The 27,989-nt window shown below is 43.4% G+C and overlaps 1 protein-coding gene across 1 annotated transcript in view; it reads right to left on the reverse strand.

The window, feature by feature from the left end:
* The window catches only part of AFF3 (ALF transcription elongation factor 3), a 502,728-nt gene that overhangs the window by 246,616 nt on the left and 228,123 nt on the right, over positions 1–27,989 (reverse strand). The window contains exon 7 of the mRNA XM_081264786.1: positions 8,070–8,117. Within this exon, the coding sequence (XP_081120912.1) occupies positions 8,070–8,117 (48 nt within the window). The remainder of the gene's footprint in view (positions 1–8,069; positions 8,118–27,989) is intronic.

Consider the following 27,989-nt stretch of genomic DNA (forward strand, 5'->3'; position numbering starts at 1 on the left):
GGTGTGTGTTCTAAAAATAAAGTTCGTTTCTGCTTCATAAGTGGCTCCTGAATTGGGCCCAGCCAGACTGCGGCACCCGTGGGATGCAGGGAAGTGTTTGGGTGGGAGCAGACCGGGTGGCAGGAGCTCCAGAAAGGTGGGCCTGTGCCTGTCTGCCCCACAGCCATGCCCCCGGTGCCCCAGAACAGTGCCTGGCACCCTGGCTGGCTGCAGCCAGTCAGACGTGGGACGCCCACTGGGGACCATCTGCCTACCAGGGACAGGCAAGGTGAAGCACTGGCAGGTGAGAAATGCTGGCGTCCCAGGTGTGCTGAAGGGAGGGCGCTCTTACCCAGCCGGGCGTATAAAGTGGGTTCTCTGGAATCACAGGGTCTTACTCTATAAGGCACAGAAACGTGCTACACACACACACACACACACACACACACGCACGGCATCTTCTGTGGTGCTAGGATCTCACTGGGGGTGATTAGGAAAAGGCCTCTAAAAGTCTGTTGGGGCTGGGGGTGTAGTTTGGCGGTGGACAGCTTGCCGGGCAGCGCAGGGCCCTGGGTTCCATCCCCAGTACTGGGCGGAGGAATTCCTCAGGGGATTGATGAGGAGGCAACAGCAAGAAGACAGAGACCCAGCCAGCAACTCCACCCCCTAGCACCACCTCCAGGGTGACCTCAGGTGGAGGGTGAGACAGCCCTGAGGGGAGACCACACAGTCTGGATGCTCCAATCCTGATCTGGAAGTGGGATCCAGAATAAACCAGAGGTCTCAGGGCCAGCAGCTGGAGGGCAGGTCTTGCTGCTCCATCCAGTGGTCCCAGTGAGACCCAGGGGGTAGACAAGGGACGGAGAACTGAGGCACGTCCAGCCTGCAGAGACAACCCTGCCTCAGAGCAGGGGCTCACCTGGTGTGACTGTGCCAGGCACAGGTTGACCCTGGAGGGGAGTCTGCAGAGAATTTAGGGGCAGTAATGGTGGCAAGAGGTCTTCAGTGACTTGTACTTGAGGAGTTATCTGCAAAGACCTGATGGAACTTTCAGGTCAGAGTGAAAACCGAACAATGCCTGTCGGGGAGAGGTGAAGTAGGTGACAGGGACCTTCGGGCTGGGAATTTCCTGCCTCAGTTTACCTGTCCTCGTATTTTAAGGGCTAACATTGCCTTAGTAGATTTTAATTTATTTTAATGTCTAGATACTTCTTAATTGGAACTCTAAACATTCTTTGAAAGGTCTTAAAATGTCAGCATGCGCTAGGCCCTGCATGCAATCTGTAGTTAAAAAAAGAAGTTACATGTATGTATTGTGTGATATTCAAATCAGAGTATCAGAGTAAGCATGTCTATCTCCTCAGATATCTATCATTTCTTTGCAATAAAAACATTACAAATTATTTTTTCTGACTTTATAAAAATATGTTCTCATTATCTATAGTTACCCGACTGTACAATAGAACACCAGAACTCAGTTCCCCAGAAACAAGTATAATTTTTATGTGTTAATAAAATAAAATAAAATGAGTGATGCATTTGGGGAATGTATGCATTACTGTGATTTCATATGTACTGATGTCTGTAACTCTGTAGAGTTACAGTAATGTAATGGCAAACTTCATTCACAGACAAAGATAGGAATTCTCACATTTTTGGTGGTAATGAGCTATATCTTTTTTTTTGTTTTTTAATTTTGAGACAAGATTTTGCTGTGTTGCTGAGGCTGGCCTTGAACTTGGTGATCCTTCTGCCTCAGCCTCCTGAGTTGCTGGGATTACAGGAGTGTGCTACTGCACCCGGTCCAGTAGGCACACTTTTTGTTCTACATGATTCACATTTTAGCTCTTACTTTTCTGAAAATTCTCACCCAAACATAAAGGAGCAAAAACAAGGAGGACACTAGGAGAACTTGAATGGAACTTATAGATGGGGACGTTTGGTCCTAGGACCACACACAGAGGGGGCCAGAGAGGCAACTCTCAGCTCTAACCCTGCCTTCTACCCTCTTGGTTTGGGTTGCTGGCAGTGAACTCTGCAAACCACTGTCACGTGAGTTGCTGCCACCAAAAGGAGCCCATCTCTACCTGCCTCCATCCTCCCTGTGCCCCCTCACCCCAACTGCTGAGCTCTTCTGTGTGCCGCGGGTCTCCAGAGCCCTGAACTCTTCCACTTCTTTTTGAGATACTTCCTGCCCTTCCTTCTTTAGTTCTGTTGGTGTACCTGGCAAGATCAGAACTACAGAAAACCTACAAAAATTGAGTTTTTCTAATGCTTTGGTCCTCTGGTGTGGTGCTAAGGGTCTTTAAGGATCTCACAAGAAGCTGTGAAAACCTCACAGTAAAATGCAGATGAACACCCATGAGGTGCAGAATCTACCCTGAACTGTTAGGGCAGAAACAATAACCTCACAGCCTTTTACACACCCACACTGCTGACATTCCCTGGGTCTTCTACACATATGGTTCTGAATATGGCTGTGTGATTTCCAACAGTGTGTATCAGGACGAGGCAGGAAAATACCAAAAGGCAAAGCTATTCTTTCCCAACAGGAGCTTCCAGACCCCTGGGGTTGTTCCCATGGACATCACCCCCAAACTTCCGGGCTCAAAATAGATTCTGAACTAGAGAGGTTTCTTGCTCTACCTTTGTTAGAAACAGAACTCCTCCAGAGTCCTGCAAAGTCTGCAGAGTGCAGCCAAATGGCTCTGCTAACAGGAGCACACTGCTGGATATGCCTGCTAGGCACCGGGACACCCCTGGAGATGAGTGCAGCCATTCAGTGAGGGTTTTTGGTTTCAGTGGAAAAGTCCAATACAATGGCACCTATTACGAACTCATCTACAGATGTAAAAAAAGTACAAAAGTGTGTCACTTGTGTTCCTAACCATTCAGATAGCCACGTGCAAAAAAGGAAACAAAAGAAACATGACCAAGTGCACTCCTTTATCTTGGAAAAGGCTTACTGCAGGTTTTGCTTGGTGGTACTTCTCTAGCCTCAGGTTTCTTTGGTTTTGATTTTATTATACAACAACAAGTAATGGGATATAGTAATGGGGCCCCTCCACATGTATACCTGGATTGATTTTGCCATTGGTGGGCTTAATTTAGTCACTAATGAAATCTTTACTGTTGGAAACAACAAATGCAATTATTTCTAGAGGAAACAGTAGGAGCTGGGGAAGAGGCTGTCTGGTCTGCAGCAGGGGAGATTTGACCCCAGCCAACTCTGCAAATGACCCAAGTAGGTCACTGAAAACAAGTCATCTCTTTGTTTCCTCTTCTCCAGCAGGCAGAGAGGGGCTAATATGTTTTCATCTGAGTTAAGGAGCATGTAGACATTGGAGCACAAGGCTTCACTTGTCCCACCATCCGGAGTCAGGACACGGGATGGGCCATAATGATGGGAGTTACACAAGACAGTGCTCCCAACCCACAGAGCCCCAGACCACAGCTGGAAATCATATTCGAGAGGCTCCTTAGTTTCTGGAAAACCAAGGAAAAAATGAGTTCCCTTTATTCGCCTGAAGTCTGTTCAATGTAATATCTGGAAATTGCTACGAATCTCCAGAACTCCTCACTCCCTTCTTGGAAACAGAGAAGGAACTCTGTGGAAATATCCTCTATGAAAATTTCACAGTGCAGTAGAATTAAATTAGTGACCAAAGATGAAAGCCCAGAAGGTCATCTGCTCCCATGTCGCAGTGAACATGTCTCCAAATTCACTCCTTAAGCTCACCCCAGAGTCTCCAATGCTGGCCTCTTGGAACAAAGGCGCACCCGGTGGTCAGGAGCGCCTTCCACAAGCCGCAAGTGTCCTACAGGCACATCCTAGATTCCAGCCCCGCACTCCTCCCATTAAGTTGTAAACTTATTTTATTGGCTGAATAAATGTTAATGCTTTTATATGTTAATGGGAAAAGCTCTGAAAAGCACCAAAGTATTACAGCACTGGAGCCTTTGAGGATGAAATATGGCATAACTTGGAAATCTGTCTGTTACAAACATACGCCATCCACAAGGGCCTCCAGCCCTTGTTGCTCATCTGCACAGAACTCGGTTCATTCTGTTAAGATAATCTTGCCCTTGCACACAGATTTATTAGGTCCCAGGATCCAGATTTTCTGAGTAAGTATAATTATACTTTACACACAATGTATTATTAAAATGACTTGAAAACAGTCACCTCAGCACAAATAAGAGAGGGGAGAGGAAGAAGTAAAGATGAGGCTGTAAAACCTGTGTGAGATTAAGTGCACCAAGACATGACGTAGCACTTCTGCATCATGAACATTTGGAAACGGGAAACCTCCCTTTCAGGGCAAAATGCCTGGGTGATTTCATTAATGAGCCAGGGAGACTTCTGCATTTAGTGAGACCACCCAGAGAGATGAGAGAGAGAAAGAGAGCGAGGGGGAGAGAGAACTGGTGCCAGACATCGTTAAGGTCTCAGCTCTACCACTGACAAGCCCTGTGACTTTGGGTGACCTGAGTTGAACATCTCACCTCAGTTTGTTCACCTGTAAAATGGGGATGTCAACGGTGCCTACCTGGTGGAGCAGCTGTGATGGTCAACAGAGGACCTTGGGCTGCCTAGTAATGAGCGCTCAGTGAATGCTCTTCAACACCTGGGGACACACTGCTGTTGACAAGGGGGGCTGAATGGAAGCTACTGGCCTTTTCTCTGGGGAGCTGTTGTCTCTAATGGATTCTGTCCCCTCCACTCTGCAGAGACAGCACTCACAGGGGCCACCAAGCACCGTTCTGTTCTTCCACCCGCTGGGTGGTTTCAGGTCCTCATCTTTCCCATCCACAGTGTCCTAACGCTGTGGAGCTTGCAACTCTCTGCCCTTGGGTCCCATGACTTCACCATGGCAATATTCAGGAAGCACCTGGGATCACTGCCTCCCACTTCTGTTGACCTGGAGGGTCCTCCTGTGCTTGGCCTTTAAACATGAGAATTTAAGCTCTTGGTCTCTTGTCTCTCTCCAGGAAAATGTTGCCATTTCTCTGGGCTAATTGCCAATGATATGCTAATCAACTTAATTAACTGCTAATTAATATGCAAAATGTTGGCCTGCATCTCAGAATTCTGCTGAGTTCCTGCACATGCACTTCTGCTCTCCAAGCTTACTTGGGTTCTCCAAGGCACCTCCAATCAGCATGTCCAAAAATGAACTCATGGTTTCCTCTCGTCCCCCCAAAAACGCTCCCCCTGTCTGCGGGCGCGTGTCCTCTGGAGTCCGGAAGAGCCTTGCTTCTTCTCTTAACCCCTCCCTCCATTCTCCATGGCACTTAAATTGCCAGCGTCGTCACGTCACTCTGCACGAATGCTCCACCGCTCCCTTTCTTACAGGATCTTGAACATGACCGAGGAGGCCAGCGCCCTCGGGCTCCCACGGCTCTCGCTGGACTTCACCCTCCTTCTGAGCAGTCACTCTGGCCTTCCCTGTCCTGTAAGTCCTTCCATTTCCCCACCTGGAGTCCTGTCTATCCTCAAGCACCAGTTCAAATGCCACCTCCTCAGGGAAGTCCTCTGTCCCCTCAAAGAAGGTCACAGTTAAAGTTACAGATTCATTTAAGGAGGAATCTTTAAAAAGCAAGTGCCGACCTCTCCCAAAAGACTGTCCAAGAGGGCAAGGGTGCATGTCCATTTGGCCCACTGGGGCTGCCCTGGATACCCGCCATGTGAAGGGGCACGAGCTCCCTGACTGTCATCGTTTCAAGGTATTTTTCATGACCCGCCTCTTCTTCCACAACAAGACAGCACCATCGCTCCAACAGGGGGGCTACAAATAGCAAGTCCTCCCAGTGACCTTGACCACGCTAGGTTTGCCTGGCTGGTCACAAGGGCAGAAGAAGTGATAAGGACACTTGGCCTCTACCAAGACCATCCATGCAAACTTGGCACTAAAAAGATCACATCAATGATGGACAGCACACGAAACCCGCCAGCCACCTCGATGACGTTTATCATTTTCCGTTAGAGAATCGCGCCACTCACCCTCTTATTGATTTATTCATTCATTCAGCAAAATTGGGAATTCTAAATTCCAGGCTTTAAGGTCACCGTCTGGGAGGAAGGCTGGCATGGGACAGACTCACCATAAATGTGACAGGTCCTCACTGAGGAGCCCTGTGCAATGAGTCCTTAGGGGGAGAGGGGAAGATGATCTTGGAGGGTGACTGGTGTGGGGGGAGGCAGACGAGGGGCAGAGAGACATTCCAGGGGAACCAGGAACACTGGCTGGCTCCCCAGGAGCTCCCCATGCTAAGGACCCCTGCTGTCAGAGGGGGAGGGTAAGGGCTCTCTCCCTGCTGCTGCTGGGCCAGGTCACCTGTTCCCTCAAGTCTCTGCTCCCTCCCATGCTGGAGCGGTCCTGGCAGGTTCTGGGAAGAGCAGAGCTCAGACAGCCTGCTGTCTTCTAGCACATTCCCTCCGCCATCTCCCCCCACAGACGCCTCCATTTCCCCTACGGACACAAATGCACTTCCCGCGAGCCCAAGTTCTCTGCCTCAAGACCAACCAGGGGATGGCTGAGGCGGGGGTGCCACCAGTGTGGGGGGAGTCAGTGTCGTGGGATGGCAGGAGCCTGGGGAGGAATGAGGCTCTCATCAGCCCTCTTCAGGAAAAAGCAAGAAAGCTTCACGGTCCTGACGGTGGCAATCTGCTTTATTTTAGTAGAATTTTACTTTACCTAGACCCTCTCTCTTCAGTGTGCGTATCACTCATGTCTCTATGCAAACCTGAGGCCCTGCTTAGAGAAGAGAAGAGAAAGGCCAAAGGACAAGTTTCTCCCACATCCTCAGAGGCCCAGAGGTGACACAAGGTCTAGAGAACGGAAGAGGGGACCCATGTGTGCTGGTATTATCATCTTGCAGATTTAGACACCAAGGCCCCTCGAAAGGGTACGGCTTCAAAAGGGAGATTTAGACTCTGAGCAAGGAAGCAGGTTGAAGGAGAAAAATAGGGAAACGTCTACCAGGGCTGTACACTAACACTTAACCTGAAACAGAACAGAAGAGAGATGACATCTACTTCAAGGCCCCAAGGGAAGCTGCCTGCTTTGACAATCGTTTTCTACATTATTTACCAAAAAAAAAAAAAAAATAGAAATGATTATGAATTAAACAAATCAAATTTTCAATTAAGTCTCTTGGTCAACTTGCAAATTAAAAGATGTATTCAAGGGAAAAAAATCCTTCTTTTTTATTTTTCTGTTTGCTAATGTAAAAGCTTAAGTCAAATCATTACACGGTATTACTGTAATGCACTGGCAATTCAAGGAAGAGTGTGTGGGATGTTAAAAAGTTAGGAATATAATAAAATAAAGTTGGTCCCCACCCCCCTTTACAGGGAATGGCTACTCCATCTGGTCTAATTTGTCTTGGGGTTTTGCCCAGTATAATATCAGTTTTCTGAGAACTGTAAATTATTAGGTGACTCCCTTGAAAAAATATGGGTAAAGAGGACGGTCACTTCCTGATTGTGGGCTGGGGTACTCAGGAAAACATGGCACAAGGGCCCACACCCCCACCTGCCAATCTGCCTGCGAGACAGACTCATGCAGGAAACTCGGGGACCTCGGTGGTGAAAAGGACAGGCTCGGAGTGACAGGGAAGCTAATAACATGCAGAACAACACAGAAATACATTTTCAGGCTCAGCATTACCTCCTTGTCAGGTGCTTCTGATTCTAATTAAGTTTAGAAGAAAAATAACAAGGCAACTCCTGCCTGACTCGAAAAGTACAGATTATTAAAAGATGCTCTCAAAAGAGTCGGGTGATAAATGGGTGCATCCAAATGTGGGTATCACCGTATTTTTCATCTACAGACTGTTCTTTTGTCTTTTGGCCGATGGCTTTACAACAGTGTCATCTCAGCCGGTGCCAGGGCTCCTAGGTGAGCTCCTAGGTTTCTAAAAGAGGTGTGCTTATTCAACGTCTTAGGCAACTTACATAATCACCTCCAGAAAACGCAAACGTCAAGCAACATATAAACCCGGGGCTCCCTGACACTACGGCCACACGCCTCCTTTCTGCCTGACGTCCAAACACATTGATAAGATTTTTAAAAGAAGACTCTTACCCGGATTATTTCTTCGACACAGCTGTTGCTTTCTCCAGATCGACTCTCCTGAAAGCAAAGGGGGAAAAAAAATTAAGCCTAATAGAATGGTTATGGCCACCAAGAGCAGAGAGCTTGCAAGCTTCCACATCAGTGAGGAAAAACAGAACTGTGGACCAAGGGACACCGAGCTGGGCCTTGCTGACAGGCGTCTTTCTTCCAGGGGTGGCTTCCATTTTGGCTATGCCGTGCCCCCTCCCCAGCCTGGACGTGACTTGAGAGGCTCAGCCCTGGGCCCTCCAGCCACACTGACTTGAAGTGAGGCGGGCTCCTGGGAGCACAGAGCATGACCCACAGGTCTTAGCCCTGTCCACCTTGGGCTCCACCAAAATATGGAATCCCTAGCCATTGCTGTGTAAGTGGATCCAGTTTATCTACCAAATATGTGCCAAGGGCCAGAGGAGGACAGTGGCTGTGACAGATTAAGTAGAAATCTACAAGTTCCATAGACCTCAAATCCTAGATTTGGCTCCAAACCAAAAGACCCCCAAAAGATACCTCCACTGAACCTCAGCACAGCCTGCTGGTGTCATACCCCGGAGCCACCTGTTCTGCTGTCACCACACTGCTCAGGCCCTGGTGATGCCAAGGGGCTCTGAGTTGTGGTGGCTTCAGGTCACCTGAAGGACCCTGGAGAGCATTTTAACTGGCAGAGACACTGTTTGGCCATTGATAGTTCCATATCTCAGAGCGCAGGATGAGGTTTTGTGGGGACGTGAAGTTGGGGAGCGTCTGTGCCCATCTGTGGCCTTGGAGAGGTCATTATCTCGTAATTAAAGCTGTGGACGCCACTCAGCGTGACCTCCTAGAATGGGCCATTCAGTGATCTCTTCTCCAAGTCCCCTGTCCCTTCCTCCTCCCAGTTCTCTCTCTTCCAGGAATGCCACTTGCACCTCCCCTGGTTTTCTAGATAATTCCAGCTCTGCGGTGGTTTCCTCAGAGCAGTTGGCCCTGACTGGGGTCCTCTCTCAGCAGCACTCACTTCCTCATGATGGTCTTCCCACAACCCCCATCCAGTTACTGATTCTCCAACACCGTCCCCACCCTCGGGAATGTACCCTTCACAGATTCAGGGCCTCCACCTGGTCCTGCACCCGTGCTTCACACAGCATAGAGGAGGAAGTGAGAGTTATCAGATGACTGATGAAAAAGCAAATTAATTTATTTCCTGCAGCTGGGAGGAAAGTGAGGCCTATCAGGATCAGCTCTAGGAGTTTCAAAGATGGCGGACCACACCTTCATGCTCCTCCTGCCCCTGTGTATGCCACTCCATGCTTTTTCCTAAGGTAAGATCATTCCCTTTGGAATAGTCTACCCTTCACCCCACGAAGGGGCCAGCACGCCGGAAGGTCCCACGCATCACGGAAACCTCCTCCTACCAAGAATCAGCACTTTGTCCAAGTCTCCCAACTGAGGACCAGAAAACCTACATGACTTGGCTGAGGCCACAGCTTGGACTGACCATGTGATAGTCCTCCAGAAGTGTTTCCCAATCCCAAAGATTGGGCTTCAAACACATCCTCTCCCTTAGTCTGTCTGAGCTTATCTATCAGAAGGAAGCTGCAGGAAATCACCACAAAGGTGTGCGTTTTGGAATGACCTCTCTGGACATTTGGTGGTGAGAAAAAGTGGTCTCAACCTACCATTGAACCCACCCCCACTTCTCTTACACCTCCTCTACATCCCCAGTCGTTCTTGCTGTGCGACATGCTGACGGGGCAAATGCTAAACTCTCAATATACTTTTATTTTCTACCTTAGAACAATTATGGAAAACTCAGATCTCACATTCTCCTGGTAGAATTACCCCCAAAGAATAACATGCTGAAAAGACTCTTCCAATTAAACTTGGGGTTTGATTTCTTTAAGCTTCCCCCTGAAGGGGACCCTTTCATTTTATTCCATGTGGTTTATAGAGATGACAGGTTGTTTTAGAGATCCTCTCTCCTTATAACCTATGAAGTTCCACCCCCTGCTCTGATAAAGGAATGCACAGAGAAAGGAATATGGGGCAGATGATGCACTGTTAGATCCTTCTGTTGTCACAGGTGACCGTGTCTGTAGGTGTGACATTGGGTCATCTGGATGGCAGCTCCAGTCATGAGCCTCGATGGCCTGGGTATTCCCTGCTAGGAAGGCCTCTTGCTGCTTCCAGAAAGTCCTGGCCTTAAACCACAGCTTGGAGAGCCTTTGGCAACGGGCACCTTGGGTCTTCTCTGGAACACTGCACTGAGGACTCACATTGAAGGTACCACATTGCTTTGGATTTCCAGGGCTCCATTTGTACGGGAGTGGATCCAGGGGACACCCTACTGCAGAAAGCCTGAACCGAAAGGCCCCTTGGAGCTCATCTCAGGCTGACTCAGTGACTTTAGCAGAGGGAGAAGCTGGCTCACATTAGCGCAGGGCTTTGTCCAAAGTCATTCTGGCAACAAGGGACAGTCAGGACAGAATCCACACACATTTTTTTCAGCACGGGTTTGATGAATTTTCTCCTATGTCATGCTGTCCCCTAAAGCTCAGTTCTGAGGATCGATTCAAGCTGAGGCCATTTTTAGGCTTCAAGTGGGGAAATGAAAAAAATTCACATAGCATTTGGGTAAATTTCCTTCTCTGTCCCATGCTGCTAACTGTCCGATTCTTAACCACCGTCCCTCAACTACCAACCTCCAATATCGCATGGTAGATCTAAGGAAGGGGAGATGGGAGGGAAAGGGTCCTAACTGCTGTCCCTTCTGAGGCACTCAAAAATAAGAGGCCAGAGTTTGTTTCCTCAGAAACTGGAGAATGGAATCCCACCTCAGCATTTCCAAGTGCACAGAGGGTAGTAGGTTAAGGCTGGGGAAGGGGACCGAAGGGCCCCCTGTTCTCTTGAGGTCCTTCTCAGACGCAGTTTCAGCTACAGTCGCAGGCTCTGATTATATTTACATTCTGAAAACTCTGCATGCTTAGGGACAAGATTAAGACATGCACGCAATTTACATCTCCAAGTTTGTGTTTATATTTTTCCACGATAAAATTATTGCTTCCCTTGGAAAGGTACCCACTGAGAAGAGGACTGCACAATATAAATTTTAATTACTCTGTTTTTTTTTCTTTTTTGTTTCAGGGTTTGTAGCTGTTGTTTCATGCTGAGTTGCTGAGCAGTTGCTTGTTTTTACTCCAACTCTGATGAACCCACCTCATTTTCCTATCATTACGTTTTGAAATCTGTCATAACAGTCTCACCTCATTGAACCTCTAACTAAACTTCAATTAAAAGCTAGCATCCCTGGCTCATTCCCCCTTCCTGCAGCCTTACCTGTCACGTGCTTTGCCCCTCATCCTACTGTTCAAATACACACAACACACACTCTGCCAGGGAAATGGAAGGAACGAAGCTGAAGGAAAGTGGAGCTCAAGAAGCAGCCAGGAGCCACCCGACGCAGACAGCACAAGTCCCTAATTACCATGCCAAGCACAGAGCCCTGGCAGAGCAAGGCTTAAGGAGAAAAGGCCCGATCAAACCAGTGAGAAATGGCATTTCACCGCACAGGAGATGAGCTGCACACATTCCAGGCTTGAAAATAGTTTAACTATTCATCAGACACATTTTGGGTGGAACTTTTCATCTCAAAATAATATGAAGTCTCAACGCGTGCATTTGTCTGCAAGCACTCCAAAGACCCCCGAGCATTTACAAAAAAAAAAAAAAAAAAAAAAAAACAAGGCACATACCTAAATGTGCTTTTTTTAAGAACTTTTTTTTTTTTTTAAATCATACTTTGTTGATTTACAGAAGATCTGAGATACAAAGCAATCCCAGGTGCCATCAATGCTATGGAAGTAGTGCACGGGGATCTACGTTCCAGTTCAGGGACAGTCCTGATTCCATGGGAAGTCCCATCTCTGTGACTGGGTGCTCAGCCTCATCCTCGAGGACAAGGTCACCTGGGAATAACAAGGCCCACAGCTCGTGTCTCCTACATTCAGCTTGTCCACACCTAACCTGACACTTCCCTGCCAAGGTCTGCACTGTGCCCTCAACCCCCAGCTGCAAGTCCAGCTCCATGTCCGACCAGCCCCCTCACAGTGTCATCCACTCAGCCACCCATGCACAGCTGGCTCTGCCTCTGTGAGCCTACTGTCGCCACCATCATCTGGACGTTTATGCACTCTGAGAACAAAACAAGCAAAATCAACCATCAAAACAGAAAGGATGCATAAAGGCGTATCATAAAATGCCAACAAGATGACAGGAGGCAGAGGACATACTAGCATCAACTCAAGGACAGGTCATAGCAAAAAAAAAAAAAAAAAATCTGCACAATGTGGAATGAAAAAAAATAGGGCATTAATAGAGCATCAGGATAAATATTCTAGGAAAAGGAAAAGAAATAGGATTGTTACAGTTACAAATCTTCAATCCACTTCCATTTTTTGTTAATGGACAAAGGGAAAAAATATATATGGGAGTAGAGAATTGAAGCAAAAAATTAAATAAGGCACAGTTGATATAATGACCTTAGAATGCTAAGAGAAAGCCGTAAGCTCTCAAGTGCACCTGAGACAGTTGCTGAAGTGGCAGAGACTGAGGCCATCATGTCACTTAGAGCTCGGCTTCAGAAAAAGCCTAAGTGTTCCCAAGGTAGTTGTTTTATGGTCTGGACTCTTTACCCACAAATTTATCCCAACGACGAAGCTATAAATTAAATGCAGTGGAGACATAATAATCTTCCAGATTTTTAAAATAAAACAAAAACTACAAAGAACTTTGTTATAGAAAATGTTAAAACACAACAAAATAAAGAGATGCTCTAAAGATTTTCTTAGAGGAAAAATTTACACACTAAAGTCTTTCATTCTTTTTTTCAAAGAAAATTTATGAGCTAATCAATGAATTAACAATTTAAAATTAAAAGAGAAATACAATGGAAGGCTAAAGAACAAAATGCAAAATAGTGGAAAATATATGGAATATTTTTAGACTATAAAGTCAGTAGAATCTACAGAGCCCAAATAGAGTTTCTTAAAGACAATAGCAAAAATAAAACATGTTACCAATAGCATTAGAAAGGTCATGTATAAAGCTATTTGATGAAAAAAAAGTTCAAACAAATGCAATTTAAGTAGATAAAATAACACAGGAAGGTATTAGAATATTGATATCAATGTTAAAGTAGAACAAAATGTTAATAAATAAAAAGTCTTGATGAAATTGGCAGTTTTTGGAAAAAGACTGACATTATATAAAGAAAAGAATTATACCTATAAACCTGAGAATGCAAATAAAATGAAATAAAAATTATTTTCACAATGAGCCTCAAGCTAGATTGTTTTAGAATGAAGAATTTCAAATATTTCAGAAAGAACTAGTCTCATCTACTTTCTACCTCAGAGTAGAAAACCGATGCAATTTATTTTATTAAAATAGCATAGAAATATAACAAAAGAGAATAGATCAATATCCCTTATGACAATAAATCCTCAATAGACTATTAACAAATACAATGCAATATTATAAGAATTGGTGGGACTTCTCCCAGGAATGCAAAGAGAGTTTAGTATTTAATATTAGAGCCCTTTTAAAGTATTGGAAAATTAGGGAAAAGAGCAAAATCGATCATCTCAACTTACTGATTTTTGGTCATACACCTAGAAAAATCCAAGACTTCACTGTTCCTCTTATTAAAAAGGGAGGCTAATAAAGCAAGGGTCATAAATGAAGTAAAGTTTAATAGCTCTTCTATGTAACCGTAAGGAATGATCCATTTAAAAGTCCTTGCAGCATTAAGAAAGATAAATGAAGATACCCTAACAAGAAATGTTTGAGATGTATGTATAAGAAAAACTCAGGAATTCCACAAAAAGGTACAAAATAATACCCCGAGGGGGCTGGGCTAGACTTTGCAAATACCTTCTAGTACAAGCCTCTTTGTAGTAGAGAGGAAAAGAGTATAAACTACATTAACTTTAGGAAAAGTTAACAATTCAGTGGCATTTAGTCATTTACCATATTGTAAATAAGGATCATGTCTTCTAGTGGCAAAATATTTCCTTCCTTCCAAATTAAAACACATTACATCCATTAAACAGTTTTTTCTCATTCCTCTGCTTCCGATATGATTTTACTATATTAAAAATTGCAGATTAAACATTTCTAATCCAAAAAATCTGAAATCTGAAATACTCCAAAAATCTCAAACTTTTGATTATCAATATAAAGTCACTAGTGGAAAATTCCATTTCAAGTGACCTTATGTGACAGGTCATAATGCACAAGTTCCAAAATGCACAGTTACTTACAATAGTGTATAAAATCATCTCCAGGCTATCTGTAAAAGGTGTGTATAAAAATAAATGAATTTCATGTTTAGACTCGACACAGCTCATTATGTGTAGGCAAATATTCCAAAGTCTGGAAAAAAAAAAATCTACATTAGAAAACACTTCTAGTCCCAACCATTTTGGATAGGGATACTTGACCTGTAATAATTGATTTTCCATCAGATTCTTAGCCTGAGGAGGACAAGGTCTTTCAATGATGATTTTATTTTTATAATGAATATTAGTGATCTCAATCAGAGCTTGTAGTTAAAAGTGCATCTGCCTTTCAGGAAGTTAAGTGGTCTATCAGGGGGCTAACCTTGTCAAAAGCCTATTGATGGCATAAAGAGATCAGAACCAGAGGCAGTGACTTTACGTCCTGATCTCTAATTGATATCGAGTGCTCTTCCAGGGGGTCATGTCTTAATCAGCGGCGAGGGCTGGGTGTTGGGGTCATCTTCCACACTGCCCTGTCAACGCTGGGTATAGAAACCACAAAGCAGTCAGGAGGAACATGTGCTTCCCCCTTGTAATTGACATTGACAAGAACACTTCTAGACCTCTGTGTTCTTTCATCTCCCGTCATTCCTTCTAGCCAGAGGAGGACCAGCAGGCTCCCACAGGGGCTACAACAGTGAGCCATTCAACCCTCAGGATGGGCAGACTGCAGTGAGACTTCGGAAAAGCACCATTTCCTTTTAAAAAATCTCTGAACATCTCCCTGCCCCTATTTATCTGCCCCCTAATCTAATAACAAACAATATGCTGTCTGTCAGTAGCAGAAAGCTTGCTGTAAGGCCATTCCTACAAAATCTATCCCTATTCATTCATTCATTCTTTCTATCTATCTATCTATCTATCTATCTATCTATCTATCTATCTTTATGTTTCTCCCTAAAAGATAGAAATGTACAGAGAAATCACATTTTATGATGATTTACAGTCAGAAACAATTTTTTCTTTCATAGTCATGAAATACGAACCATAGCAGCTTGCAAGTTGCGGGGAGAGTAATCCAATGTGGGCAAAGAGATTAACCGATTAGATACTTAGGCTTGCTCTATTTGCACCCTCCAGTAAGACAGATAATCAATTCTCTTTTAGTTATGAATGCAAATGGCTACTGGAAATGGCAATAGTGGTGCTGTATATTTGACAATACAAGGTGAAGGAGTTCTTCATCCAAAATACTTGAGATCACAAGCATTTTAATTTTGAACTTGGGAATATTTGCACATACATGATGAGATATCTCAGGGACCTACACCTAAACAACATTCTTTTATGTTTCATATACACCTTATACACATCGTCTGAAGGCAACTTAGTGCAATATTTTAAATAATTTTGTGTATTTTTAATTGCAAACTCTCATATGAGGTAAGGTGTGGAATTTTCTACTTGGGGCACCACATCAGTGCTCAAAATGTTTGAAATTTTGAAGTTTTTCAGATTTTGGACTAGGGGTACTCAAACTGTATTCTATTTGGCATATTCTATTAAGTTTATTTGAGTGTTTAGCTAACACACACAAAGAGCAGACTCACAAATAACCCTTTATACATCATGTTTTTCATGGGTCTCTCCCTCCATGATTGTCAGACCTCCCCAGGGGGGTCTCAGGTCTGTTTGACTCCCAGAACAGAGCTCTTCTGTGTACCCAATATCAACTATTCTTGTGAATGCTCTCTGAGGAGACATGCTACAAATACATGCTGCAATCAGCAGGGGCGGAGGGGAGCAAGCCCGTCTGAGAGGCAGGGGGAACACATCATTGGCAAACAAGACTGAAAAAATGGGATATTTTTATTGTCTGGTGAGAAATTTTCAGTACTCAATGCCTTAAATTTAAAAATCTATCTATAATGCCGTTATTGACAGATTTGCAAATGTGGAGACTTTGATGGCATTTTCCTTCTGGATGCTGCTGGTGTAGTTTTGCCATTAATTTTGGGAAATATTTGCAGGGCATTAGGAGCAGAGGCAATGAATGTTACCTTTTCCCTTCCCCTCCCTTGCAACATACAGTTCCTGGGAAAACAGTATGTGAATTCCAGTGTAAAGCAGGCCAAATCTGTTTGCTTCAGGAACTTGGGGTACATGGAGGTGACCTTGGATGTTAATCATGCATTTGCCCTGTCCTCTATCAGGGATGGTCTAACAACACCCCTGGAAGTGATCGCTAAGTTTTCAAGAAAAATATCATCAGGCAAAGCCAAACCTCACTGGGCAGCTCAGGAAGGAAAGATATACTTCTCCAGACCCCTGTATTCTTTCTATAAGATAGAAGATTGCATTCTTTCACTATTTCAATGCCACTTGGTGGGATCCCTGGAGAAGACAACCTGTTTGAATATTCATACCTCACTGGTATCATCAATCCCATGAAACTTCATCCAAAAAAAAAAGAAGAAAAAATAAGTTATCTTTATTTTTATTTTATGTTTTTGGAATTGGGGATCAAACCCAGGGGTGCTTAACCACTAAGCCACATCCCCAGCTCCTTTTAATATTTTATTTAGAAACAGGGTCTTGCTAAGTTGCTTAGCGCCTTGCTAAGTTGCTGAGGCTGGGTTTGAACTCACAGTCCTCCTGTCTCAGCCAACCGAGCTGCTGGGATTACAGGGCCATGCCTGGCCAAAAAAAAGTTTTGCAAAATGGAGAGATTGATAAGAAATAGACATCACATTTCAAATATGCTGAGACTATGATGGCTAGATTGTAAGAGCTCAGGATGCCAATGTTCCCTCTTTGATATCACCCACATCATGCAGGTGACTACTGGGAAAGTTAGAGAGAAAACCATTTGCTTATGTCACTCTGTGGTTCCATGATCTTTGGCTTCTTTGTCTTCTTCCAAGAGAATATAATTGTATGTAATTGATCACAAGACACATTTGTGCATCAAGAATTTTCCCTTCCAAAGGAGAAAATGTCAACTTTGTTCACCAAAACCAAAAAGGCTTACATTCTCATTAACACACCCCCAAGATGAGGCTAGAAAAAAATTCCACTGAAAATGATCATTTTACGGTAAATACTAGCAAGAGCAGTCAGAAAGTGTAAATGAAAATTGTTAAGGTTATTTTCTACCTAACTGCTTAAATTCTTACAGAAAGAGAAAAGGCACCATTTAGTTATCTACCAGCCCTCCTCTCCATCACGGTAAGTATCCAGGAATGATGTGCACTTGTTTGATTCTGGGTTTGTTGTCCAGCACTGGAGAAGTAAATGATTCTTGGAAATGATTTCTTTAAGGCTAAAAATAAAGGGCATCTAGAAACAGCAGCTGGCAAGGAATGAATGACAGACTGTTAATGTCAATCACAACCAAAGAGCAGACTTGACAAATCTGCAAGGTGGTCTCAAGACTAAGAATAAGGGCAGGCTGGCCACCACTTGGGTAGAGGGTATGGTAGGAAAGAGCACAGATCAACAGACGACAGAAGAAAGCAGGCTTCCGTTTGTATCTTGCCTCTGCCTTCACATCAAGAGCCACCTTCAGAGTTAGGAGAGAACAAATTAGGAGGGAGTTGGTGTCTTGGGTGGATATTACTAAGGGAGTGCTTTTAGCCACTTGACATGGTGCACACATGTGCGCGCACACACACACACACACACACACACACACACACAGGAGTAACTGTGTTGAAGGAGGCTGCTGATATGGCAGCAGAATAAACATCTTAGGGAGCCATTGCCAGATCAGAAAGAGGCAAATGCTCCAGCCGAAGGAAGATTCCCAAACTTCAGGCCCCTAAACTTGCTGCTGGGTCCCCACAATCACACCTGAGGATGTCTGGGGCAGCAGGCAGCAGCTTGGGCTTTTGCAAACTTAATTCTTCCATCTGTCACAGGTGCCCCCTTGGGGAGTTATACCTAACTTCTCCAGGCCTCGCCTTTCTCATTCTTTTTTTTTTGGGGGGGGATGGTGGTGCTGGGGATTGAACTCAGGGGCACTCAGCCACTAAGCCACACTCCCAGCCCTATTTTGTATTTTATTTAGAGACAGACAGGGTCTCACTGAGTTGCTTAGTGCCTTGCTTTTGCTGAGGCTGGCTTTGAACTCACACTCCTCCTGCCTCAGCCTCCCCAGCCACTGGGATTACAGGCGTGTGCCACTGCACCCAGCTCACCATTCTCATTCTGAAGGCAGCATAATAATTGTACCTACTAAAAGCAGGATTGAATGAGGGAATGCACGAAGCATTTACCAGCAACTTCTACTTGACAACAGAGCAGTAAGTAGAAAGAATTTTCCTATTTTGGAATCATACACACAGAATTTTAGAATCACAATTTTTTTTTAGTGTTTTAATACTTAGAAAAGAAAGAGCAATAATTAGTAGAAAGCAACAGGAGTTCACAAAGATCAGACAATGTTATCTCTACAGATTTCCTTTGGTCTTAAGTATCATGTGTCTGGATTCCTGCAAGGCACTGTTAAGGTCTTTGAGATTTCTCAGAGGGTAGACAGAAGTGTATGAATTTAGATGAACTAGTGGCTAATTGACAAGCTATACCTGTGGACTACTGTTCAACAAATATCTATCGTATGCTTAGGATGTGTCTGGTATGTTCTAGATGCCAGAGATTCATGAGTGCATAAAATAAAACTTCAGGCCCTCATGGAGTTTAGATTTTAATAAGAGGAGATGGGGAAAATAATAAACAAATACCTGATAAAATGTTGTAGGAAAAACCAGTGGGTGGGGCAGTGTGGACAGGGCCTCCTGTGCGTCCACCACACATTTGATGAGCAGGCTGCCTCTGATCACCAAGACATAGTTTAAGAGCCCCCTCCCCATTCTGCTCCCCACCTACAAACATGTAGCATGGCAGATTCCCGCCCCTGCTGTGAGAACCTCGCTGTTCTGAGTAATCACCGTGTGTTTCCTGTCTGCCATGCTGCTGGGCTGGGAGAGTCTGGTGCGCATGGCAAAACTGGTGCTGGGTTCAGCGGGTGAGAGAGGACAGAAGGAGTGATGCTTGTCCCAGGAAGGAGAGGAGTGAAGGAGCCGGCCACATGGAAACCTCATGCTCGCTGCTATGGAAGAGGGCCCAGACTTACATTGGGTCAGTGCAGACATGGGAGCTGGGACCAATGTGGGAATGTGCAGGGGTCATTTTAGCTTCCTGAGAGTTCATTTTCACATTTAGAAGCATCCATTTAAAGAAGGGGTCTGAATGATTATAGGTTCAGCTGGAAGCTGAATAAATGGATGCTAGTTATTAACTCATACCTCTCAAGTGCCCGATTTGTTCCAGTTTGAAGACTATAATTCAAAATTCTGGTCATTTCCAATAATTTTCCATGAAGACAATGATTAAAGGCACACTTCTATGTCTTCAGGGTTAGTGCAATACGGTATGTCGGCCACAAGGTGCTTGTGAAGAAAGCCCTACAGAGAATACTGAGAACAGCATCCTACCAGTACCGACTGAGAGTGTGAAGCAAGAGCTATAGGTATCCAGTAAACGAAAGGCATTAACTGATAGAAATGTGAGAGATTAACTAATAATAAATCAATGAAAGTATTTTTTTTAAAGAGTGAGAGAGGAGAGAGAGAGAGAGAATTTTTAATATTTATTTTTAGTTCTCGGCGGACACAACATCTTTGTTGGTATGTGGTGCTGAGGATCGAACCCGGGCTGCACACATGCCAGGCGAGCGCGCTACCACTTGAGCCACATCCCCAGCCCCAATGAAAGTATTTAAACACAAAAATCTACCGTAACCTGTCTACATTATTTAACTATTTTTTTTAAGACCTCAGGTAATGTGCTGACATCATCAAGGTTTAGAGGGAGGCAGGTTTATTAACTTTAAGCACGATCAGTTCTATCAGCAAGCTATGGAAGATGCCAACTAAAGACATGTAAAGAGAACCACTTAAAAAGATCGCCAATATTTATTTGCATGAAGAAAGGTAACATGGGTATAGCATGCAGCAAACCATGGGTTAAACTCATTACTGAGGAAAATACTACACTAAGGCAGCATTTATTATCATCTTAAGCCTCATCCATCTGCTATGGCATGGACAAAGTTCATATGTTCTACGACTGGTCCTCAGAATGGTGATATTGGGAGGTAGTGGCCTTCAAGAGGTGGGGCTGGCACAAAGTCATTAGGTCACAGGGATGCTGTCCTCAGAAGGGATTGATGCTGGTCTAGCAGCTAGTTTTCTTGATAATATGTTGTTATAAAGCAATGTCACTTTGCATGCTTGGTCTCTTCTGTAAGAAGCCATATCCCTTTCTTCCCCTCTGCCAAGAGATCCCTTGCTAGGACACTGACACCACATTCTTTGGACCCTCCAGCAACTATGTGATCCAAATAAATCTCTTTACTTTATAAAGTACCAGGTGTCAGGTATTTTGCTACAACAACACAAAATGGGCTGAAACACAGGCAAAGACTGTGTTGCCTTATAAAGCACATCATAAATAATTCTTCATACAAGACAGCCAGGATTTTTCCAAAGTGAGGTCGCAAGGACTGGGAGTCCATGACACACCATAGCTTTGCTGGATCTGACTAATCCTGCCGCAGTGGTCATGATTAAACTCCAGCTACCCTCTTTCATTTTCTTTTCCTGGTTCCTCAAATCTTACCCGAATATATGTTTTATTTTAAAAAATGTTGTGTGTTGTGAAGGTCAGCAGAAGAAAAATTTTCACACCAAAAAAATCTCATTTCTACCTCTGTGCTGGGATTTGCCTTTTATAGCGCTTTATCTCCTACTCTGAGCACCGCGGGATGCTTCTCATGGGCTCCCAGTGGCAAAACCGAGGCTCACGGGAGGGAAACTTCAATGCAGAGTACAAAGACCCTCACTTCCTAGCTCCTTTTGCAATTCTGGCTTTAGAGAAATCAAAGTCTGCATTCAGCCGAGATGAAGTTGCCGCTCCTCTCCTGGGAAACTCTAATGGCTGTGAAGACCTACTCAGTGACGCTGAAAATGCTCTCTAGACACGTGGCTGCAGCAATCAAAGGGTGTTCTCGACTCCCACTTCACCACGATTAGAGCACACACCCGCCAACGCTTCACCATAACAAGAGCAAAGGGTCCTCTCTCCCCGTGGCAGAGAGGAACTCTCAATGTTAATTTCCCCCGCATCTGTGCAGGTCCAACACCAAGCTGCTCTTAACACAGCCTCAAGTCATGAAGACATTTAACCCATGCCACAGGCTGGGGACGACAACCGTTTGGGGCAAACCCAGATGAAGATGAAACAGAGGCCTGGCATGGCCTGCCACACCAACCACCCTCCTGCCACGCCTGCACCTTAGCGAGTCCTCATTCTTCATTTTAAAAAAATCAAAGACTCTTAATAAGGATATCGGTGGACCTATTTTTCATGATCACAGGCCTTTCAAAGGACAGGCCTGGAGTCAGTTCTGATCAATACGGCCTCCCCTGCTTCCTGCCTCCAATCTGTTAAGCAAGAAAATGCCTTTATGTTGGCACCAGTCCCATTGTGCCCACAAAAAGGAAAAAAAAAATCCAAGAGAGCGTCTCTTTAATATCCACACAGCCAGTCTTTAGAAAAATAACCCAACACACACACACACACACCAAACAAACAATTCCCCCCCCCCAAAAAAAAAAAAAAAAAACACAAAACCAAGGAGGCGAAGGAGATCCAGAGAATAACGTTGGAAAAGCCCTTTCTGAAAACACACACCGAGTAAAATAAAAGTCAAAAGACTAGAGAAAGTGATTATGTCCAGGGAACTCATATTTGGCTTGTGAACAAATTCACGTTTCTAGAAAGTGGCTGATTCACTTTAATTTAAGGTGCTGGTTCATTCACTCTCAGATGACTGCTGGGACCAGCCTGGGCCAGGACTGGAGTTGAGTGATGAGCAGGACAGACAGCCCACCTCTCAGGAGCCAGGCAACAAATCCTCCATACAGTTCCAGATTGGCCAGTGCCCACGAGGACAGCGAACAGTGGATGTGAGAGGGCTGGCCCAGGCCTGCCGGTTCCCATCAGCACCACCGTGACCTCCTATCACAGAGGGATAATGAGGACTTTCAGTACTTAGGATGAAAAGTCCTAAAAGGAGACAGTATCCTCCTAACAGTGGGTGTAAAAGCCAAAAATAGAACAACATAAAATTGAAAAGCAGCAGCAATATGTGAACCTAATTTCTACCACATCCCCAAGACCCTTGGAAGAACCTATTTATAATTTCATTGCAGCCATTCTGAAAAGGTAGAGAAAGAATCACGGGGTTTTTTTTGAAAAGAAATTTTGCAAATAATATGGCAGTATTGCAAAATGCAAATGTAAATGCTGCTCAGCCATCTGCTCAATATTACAGCAACATTGGGAAAAGGCTCTGGAAGAAATGATGTTTGAAATCATTAAAAAAAATAACATGTCAAGTTTAAAATACTCAAGAATCTTAAAACCAGCATCAACACATTCAGCAACCATATGGCCCTACAGCAGGTTAAAAAAAAAAAAAAAATTGCCCGGCTTGCAATTTCTACTTCAGCCCAATGGTTTCTAAAACCTGTTTCTTTTTCTCATTTGAGTATCTTTTTTTATTTTTTCCTATTGAATCCCTTGATGTTTACAGTTTCTTGAATTATACTTAAACCATAATATTCATTTCACCCTTTCAGAAGTAGGGGATAATGCCCTGAGTCAGAAGGAGTAAACTGTTCCAGATGGCGGCATACATAGGTGACAATACAGAACTTGTTGAACATGTCTTGTTTTAGATTTATCAATTGATCCAAACCGATTGCACAATATCTGTCATATCTGCTAGCCTCACTGGGTATCATAATATTCCAGGTACTCTGATAAGTGATTTACACTCATCATATCATTCAATCACCACATTTCTATTCGGAAGACTTCTCCTGTCGTCCATATTTAGTAGATGAGGGAAAACAGAGGAAGCTGGTGGTAGCTCCACGGTCCAGATCCAGTTGTGTGGACCACATCAGTGTCCTGAACCACTACTGTGGACACCACGTCAGTGCTCAGGTGTTTGCGATGACTTCTCAAGGCCAAGAATAAGCAATATTTGTCTGAAGGTAGAGTTAGCTCCCTTGTCTCACCAAGAAGAGCATCCTGGAGAAGTGCTTTCAATTAAACTCAAAAGAACAGAAGTAGAGGCTAAAGAAAAACCCTTTCAGAGACAGGAGACACCACGATAGTCACGGAGCTAGGAAAACAGGGAGCAAATAAAAGGAATTGAGTGAATTAACACCGCAAACATTAATTTAGAAGATCGAGATTAGAAAAGTCACCCTGTCCCCTAAACTAGGTCATTGATTTAAAATTTCAGCCTGAGTTTTAAAATCATATTCACCAAGTCGTTATTTACAGGATCATCAAAGAGGACGCATCCTACTGCATAAGCAAAAGAGTCTCCATTGGAATAAACTCTAGCATCTACCCAAGGGCGGGCCAATTGCACCTAACACTGCGTTGGGCCAGTACCGCAGGGATATCTGTCCGGCAAATCAAAAACAGAGTTTGTGGTAAATATTTGTGAGACAGAAGAGCAACCCAAAGCCCATTGCTTATATCATGGTTCAAAACTCATGTCACAAGTTAATTCCAATGTTCAGAAAAAATTACCAAACCTAGGAGAGACCACAGAACTACAGATTCATAATACAAATACCCGAGGTTTCAAACAAGTTTTAAAAATTAGTTTCATTCAACTTAATAACTTCACAGAGTGCCTTATGGATAAGGCAGGAACTCAATACAGGATTACTGGAAATAAATAATATGATCTCAAATGGTCCGTGTTTGGGGCATGCATTTTTAAATGAAAAGGTTACTTTTGTATTTGGTCATAAGAAGGCTTTTTAAGATTACAAATCATATTTAAGCAACTTGATGACTAGTTTAGGGTGAACTTGAAGGAAGTCAGGTGGGAGGAACATTAGCCAAATATTTAACTTCTTTAAATGCAGAGATATGAATGAAATTATAAATGAAACCCTATTAAAAGCAAAAACCATGGAAGGAGCAGATGTGCATGTAGCCAGTGATTTCCAAAAATCTGCAGCCTACATTACTCTAGTTTTGCCTACAAAGGAGTTAGCGAAGCATCCAGCCATGGACATTAGCCTCTGAGAGATGCCTTTGGTCCTGCGGAACACTTTCTCAAAACTTCTATCTCACCTTCATCTGCCCACTGCTTTTGACTAATAATACTATCTCACAACTGATTAGCAATCCTGTCTGTCTTTAGCGACCCTTAAGTTGCATTAACGCAGAGAAGGAAGTAAAATAAAGAGAATAAACTTGGGCAAAACAAGTTGGCATAGCAACTAGGTAGGTATGCAGTTACAAAATGATTCCAGAAAAATCCATGTAACGAAATCTATATGGGTAGGAGTCAGAGCTCACAACCACCTTCCACTGCAGCCTTCCAATCCCTAATCCAGGTCCGTGGGTCAACCTCAGGTCTAGAGCCCGTCGCCACCCTCCCAAAATACAAAAGGCATTTTACCGAGCTACCCAAAAACTTTTAATGAAGGTTAAGAAATTGACCTGCAGGTAATGATCGATTCGTTTTGGAAAGGTAATTTGTCAAAGGCAGTTCAGTGAGGAAAAGATTATCTTTTCAAAAAATGGTACCAAAATAACTGGATACTCATGTGAAAAAAATTCATCTTAAAAAGGATCTTAGATTTAAATGTTAAGAACCAGAATACAAAATTTCTAGACGAGAACAGAGGTGAAAATTGGGATGACCATGGGTTAGGAAAGTAATTCTTAAGAAATAATAATAAAAAAAAACAGCACAAGCAGAGGAAAAAATAAATTAGACAGCTAAAATGAAAAACAAGAATGAAGAGATGAAGTTCTTTGGAGGGTGACGGAAATGCTCAAATACTGATCACAGTGATGGCTGCCTGGTTCTGGGAATACACAGATGACCTGTGAACTGGGTACTGCACAAAAGAGAAGAGCAAGAAGTGTGAGGTACATCCCATAAAGCCGTTACCCCAAAAAAGTTTAAGAGAATCCATGGTTTGAATATTTGCAATAAGTTTGACAGAAGACTTTTAACCAGAGTAAAGAACAGTTAAATTCAGCAAGAGGACAAGTAACCTCAATAAAACCTGAGCCAAACCACCACAGAGGGGTGCATGTCAAAGGGACACAGGACAACTGAAGGAGACCCTCAGGGCCAAAGCTGGAACAGAAAAATAAAGCAGTACTGGCCTTTAACTACAAGTGTGAAGTCAAGATCCATGATTCCATACCGACATAAATAAATGAGTCACTAAATACATGGGGAAGAATAAATAAATCTGTGCCCAAGAATTTAAACAACATATGCAGCTTTTCTGCCCTCAGGAAGCTAAAGCAAGACAGGCCAATGCTTAAGTATGAACTTCACAGAGGGACTTCTTCCCAAAGAGTACAGGATGGAAAATGGGGGAATGAATCACTTTTCAGTGGACACACATGGCAAGACTCCCCGGACCAAGTGATAGAGGTCAATGTCAACTGTGGTGAATCGTGTTCAAAGCATGTACCCTTGACCTGGTGTCATGAAAGGCACAGCCCCTCTGGGGTCTTCCTCCACAAACCCACAACCCTGGTCTCACCATGAGGAAAACATCAGACAAACCCTAACCAAACTATTCTACAAACACCTGCTGATGTGCCTTAAAAGGGTCAAGGTCATCCAAAACCAGGAAAGTCTGAGACACTGTTATAGTCAACAGGAGTCTAAGGAGACATGACAGCTAAGTGTGTGTTATCCTAGATGGGATCCTGGCACAGAAAAAAGACACCAGGCAAAACCTAGGTCAATCTAAACACAGTATTGGCTTTTAATAACAGTAATCTATCAGTAGTGGATCATTAGTTGTGACAAATATACCCTACTGGTAAGTTTAAAATCTAATTTAAGGGATGGGTTATGGCTCAGTGGTAAAGCGCTTGCCTAGCACATGTGAGCCACTGGGTTCGATCCTCAGCAATGCGTTAAATAAATAAATAAATAAAGTTATTTAAAAAATACAATTTAAACAAGAACCAGAGTCTCATGACACAATATTTAAAATGTCCAAGATGTGATTCCAAATTACTGAGCATATGAAGAACCAGGAAAATCCCATCTCACATGGGGAAAAACAACAGATGACAACAGTGAGATGAAACAGATGTTGAAATTATCAAATTCACAGAACTGTCCATTCAAAATTGGTGGATTTTATTATACGTAAATTGTGTCCCCCCCCCAAAAAAAAAAAAACCTGCAGAGTGACTTCTCCCCACACCAATAGAGAACAGAACAACAATGGCGGTTTGAAAGAAGGACAGATGTAGTCAACGTATTACCTCAGTATCATTTTGGCTGCAGTGTGCGATAAGTTGATCTTTATGGACTATTATGGAATTATACCAGTATTCATATCATCATGTCTTTGAGAAATTATGTTTTAAGTTTCAGAAAATCAGCTTACAAAAAAAAAGAAATCTTTTGGTACTTAATCCTTTCTTAAATTGATAACCACACGGGTACTGTGCAGACCCAGTCCTAAACCCAGGAATGTAAGATGGATGATTATCAGGATATCAGATTATGCATAAGCTTGTCTAATGCTATTAACATCTCTCAAAGGATTTAGGAGATAGTACTGTTTGAAAAAATGGAGCATTTTAGAAAAACCTCCGAATGATGATTCAGCTATTCTGACACAGAGGCATGGAGAAGACAACCAATGGATTCTCCTTTCCTCTGGCATTGAAATGACTTGTAGAAATAAATGAGCTCTGGTGGCATGCGCCTGAGGTACCACCCATTTGGGAGGCTGAGGCCAGCCTGGGCAATGTAGAGAGACCCTCATCTCAAACAACAACAAAAAGAAACAAATGAGTTTTGTCTTATAGAGTACCTCTTATTAAATTCTTCAGTCTTTGGTGGAGAGGGAAGTGGATATTTTCAACAACAATGCAGTGTAGCACACACAGATTTTTCTTTAGTTTGTTTTTTTGGAAAAATAAAAATAAAAAAAATATTCGAAGAACCCCAATCTTTCCTTCCGTCTTATACTAAACCATTTGCACAGGTACACAAGTCCCAAGAAGACTGTCCAGATGAATATTTATTTTCTTAAAGGGAAAATAATCCGCGAATCTGATCATCTTTCACTCTAAATAAGTGACTCATTGCAATTGGTACTTAGGTTGGGAGCTCATTTGTAATCGGTTGCTGTAATTGTGCCACTCACAGTGATTCAGGGTGAATCAGAACATGATCCTGCACCCAGCTGATTTGCATTCATTGTGATCAATTGTCATTAAGTTTGTTTATGAGACTGAATAATTTTTAATCCTAAAATAATTATGCTGATTATCAAGTGATTCTGTATTACTTAATTTTGGGGAATATGTTTAATATAATCATGGCGTTTTCAGACATCAAACTACAGGGTTTTTTGATATCATGGTGCCTGTGTATTTCCAAGCAGATAGAGGTTCCTCTGAGTTATTCTGTTAGGAGCTCACTAGAAAAATCAACTAAGGTTGATGTTGTGATTTGGAGACGCAATAAACATTACGATATAGG

Source organism: Spermophilus citellus, assembly GCF_964194105.1.
Source record: "Spermophilus citellus genome assembly, chromosome: 13".
Lineage (NCBI taxonomy): Eukaryota > Metazoa > Chordata > Mammalia > Rodentia > Sciuridae > Spermophilus > Spermophilus citellus.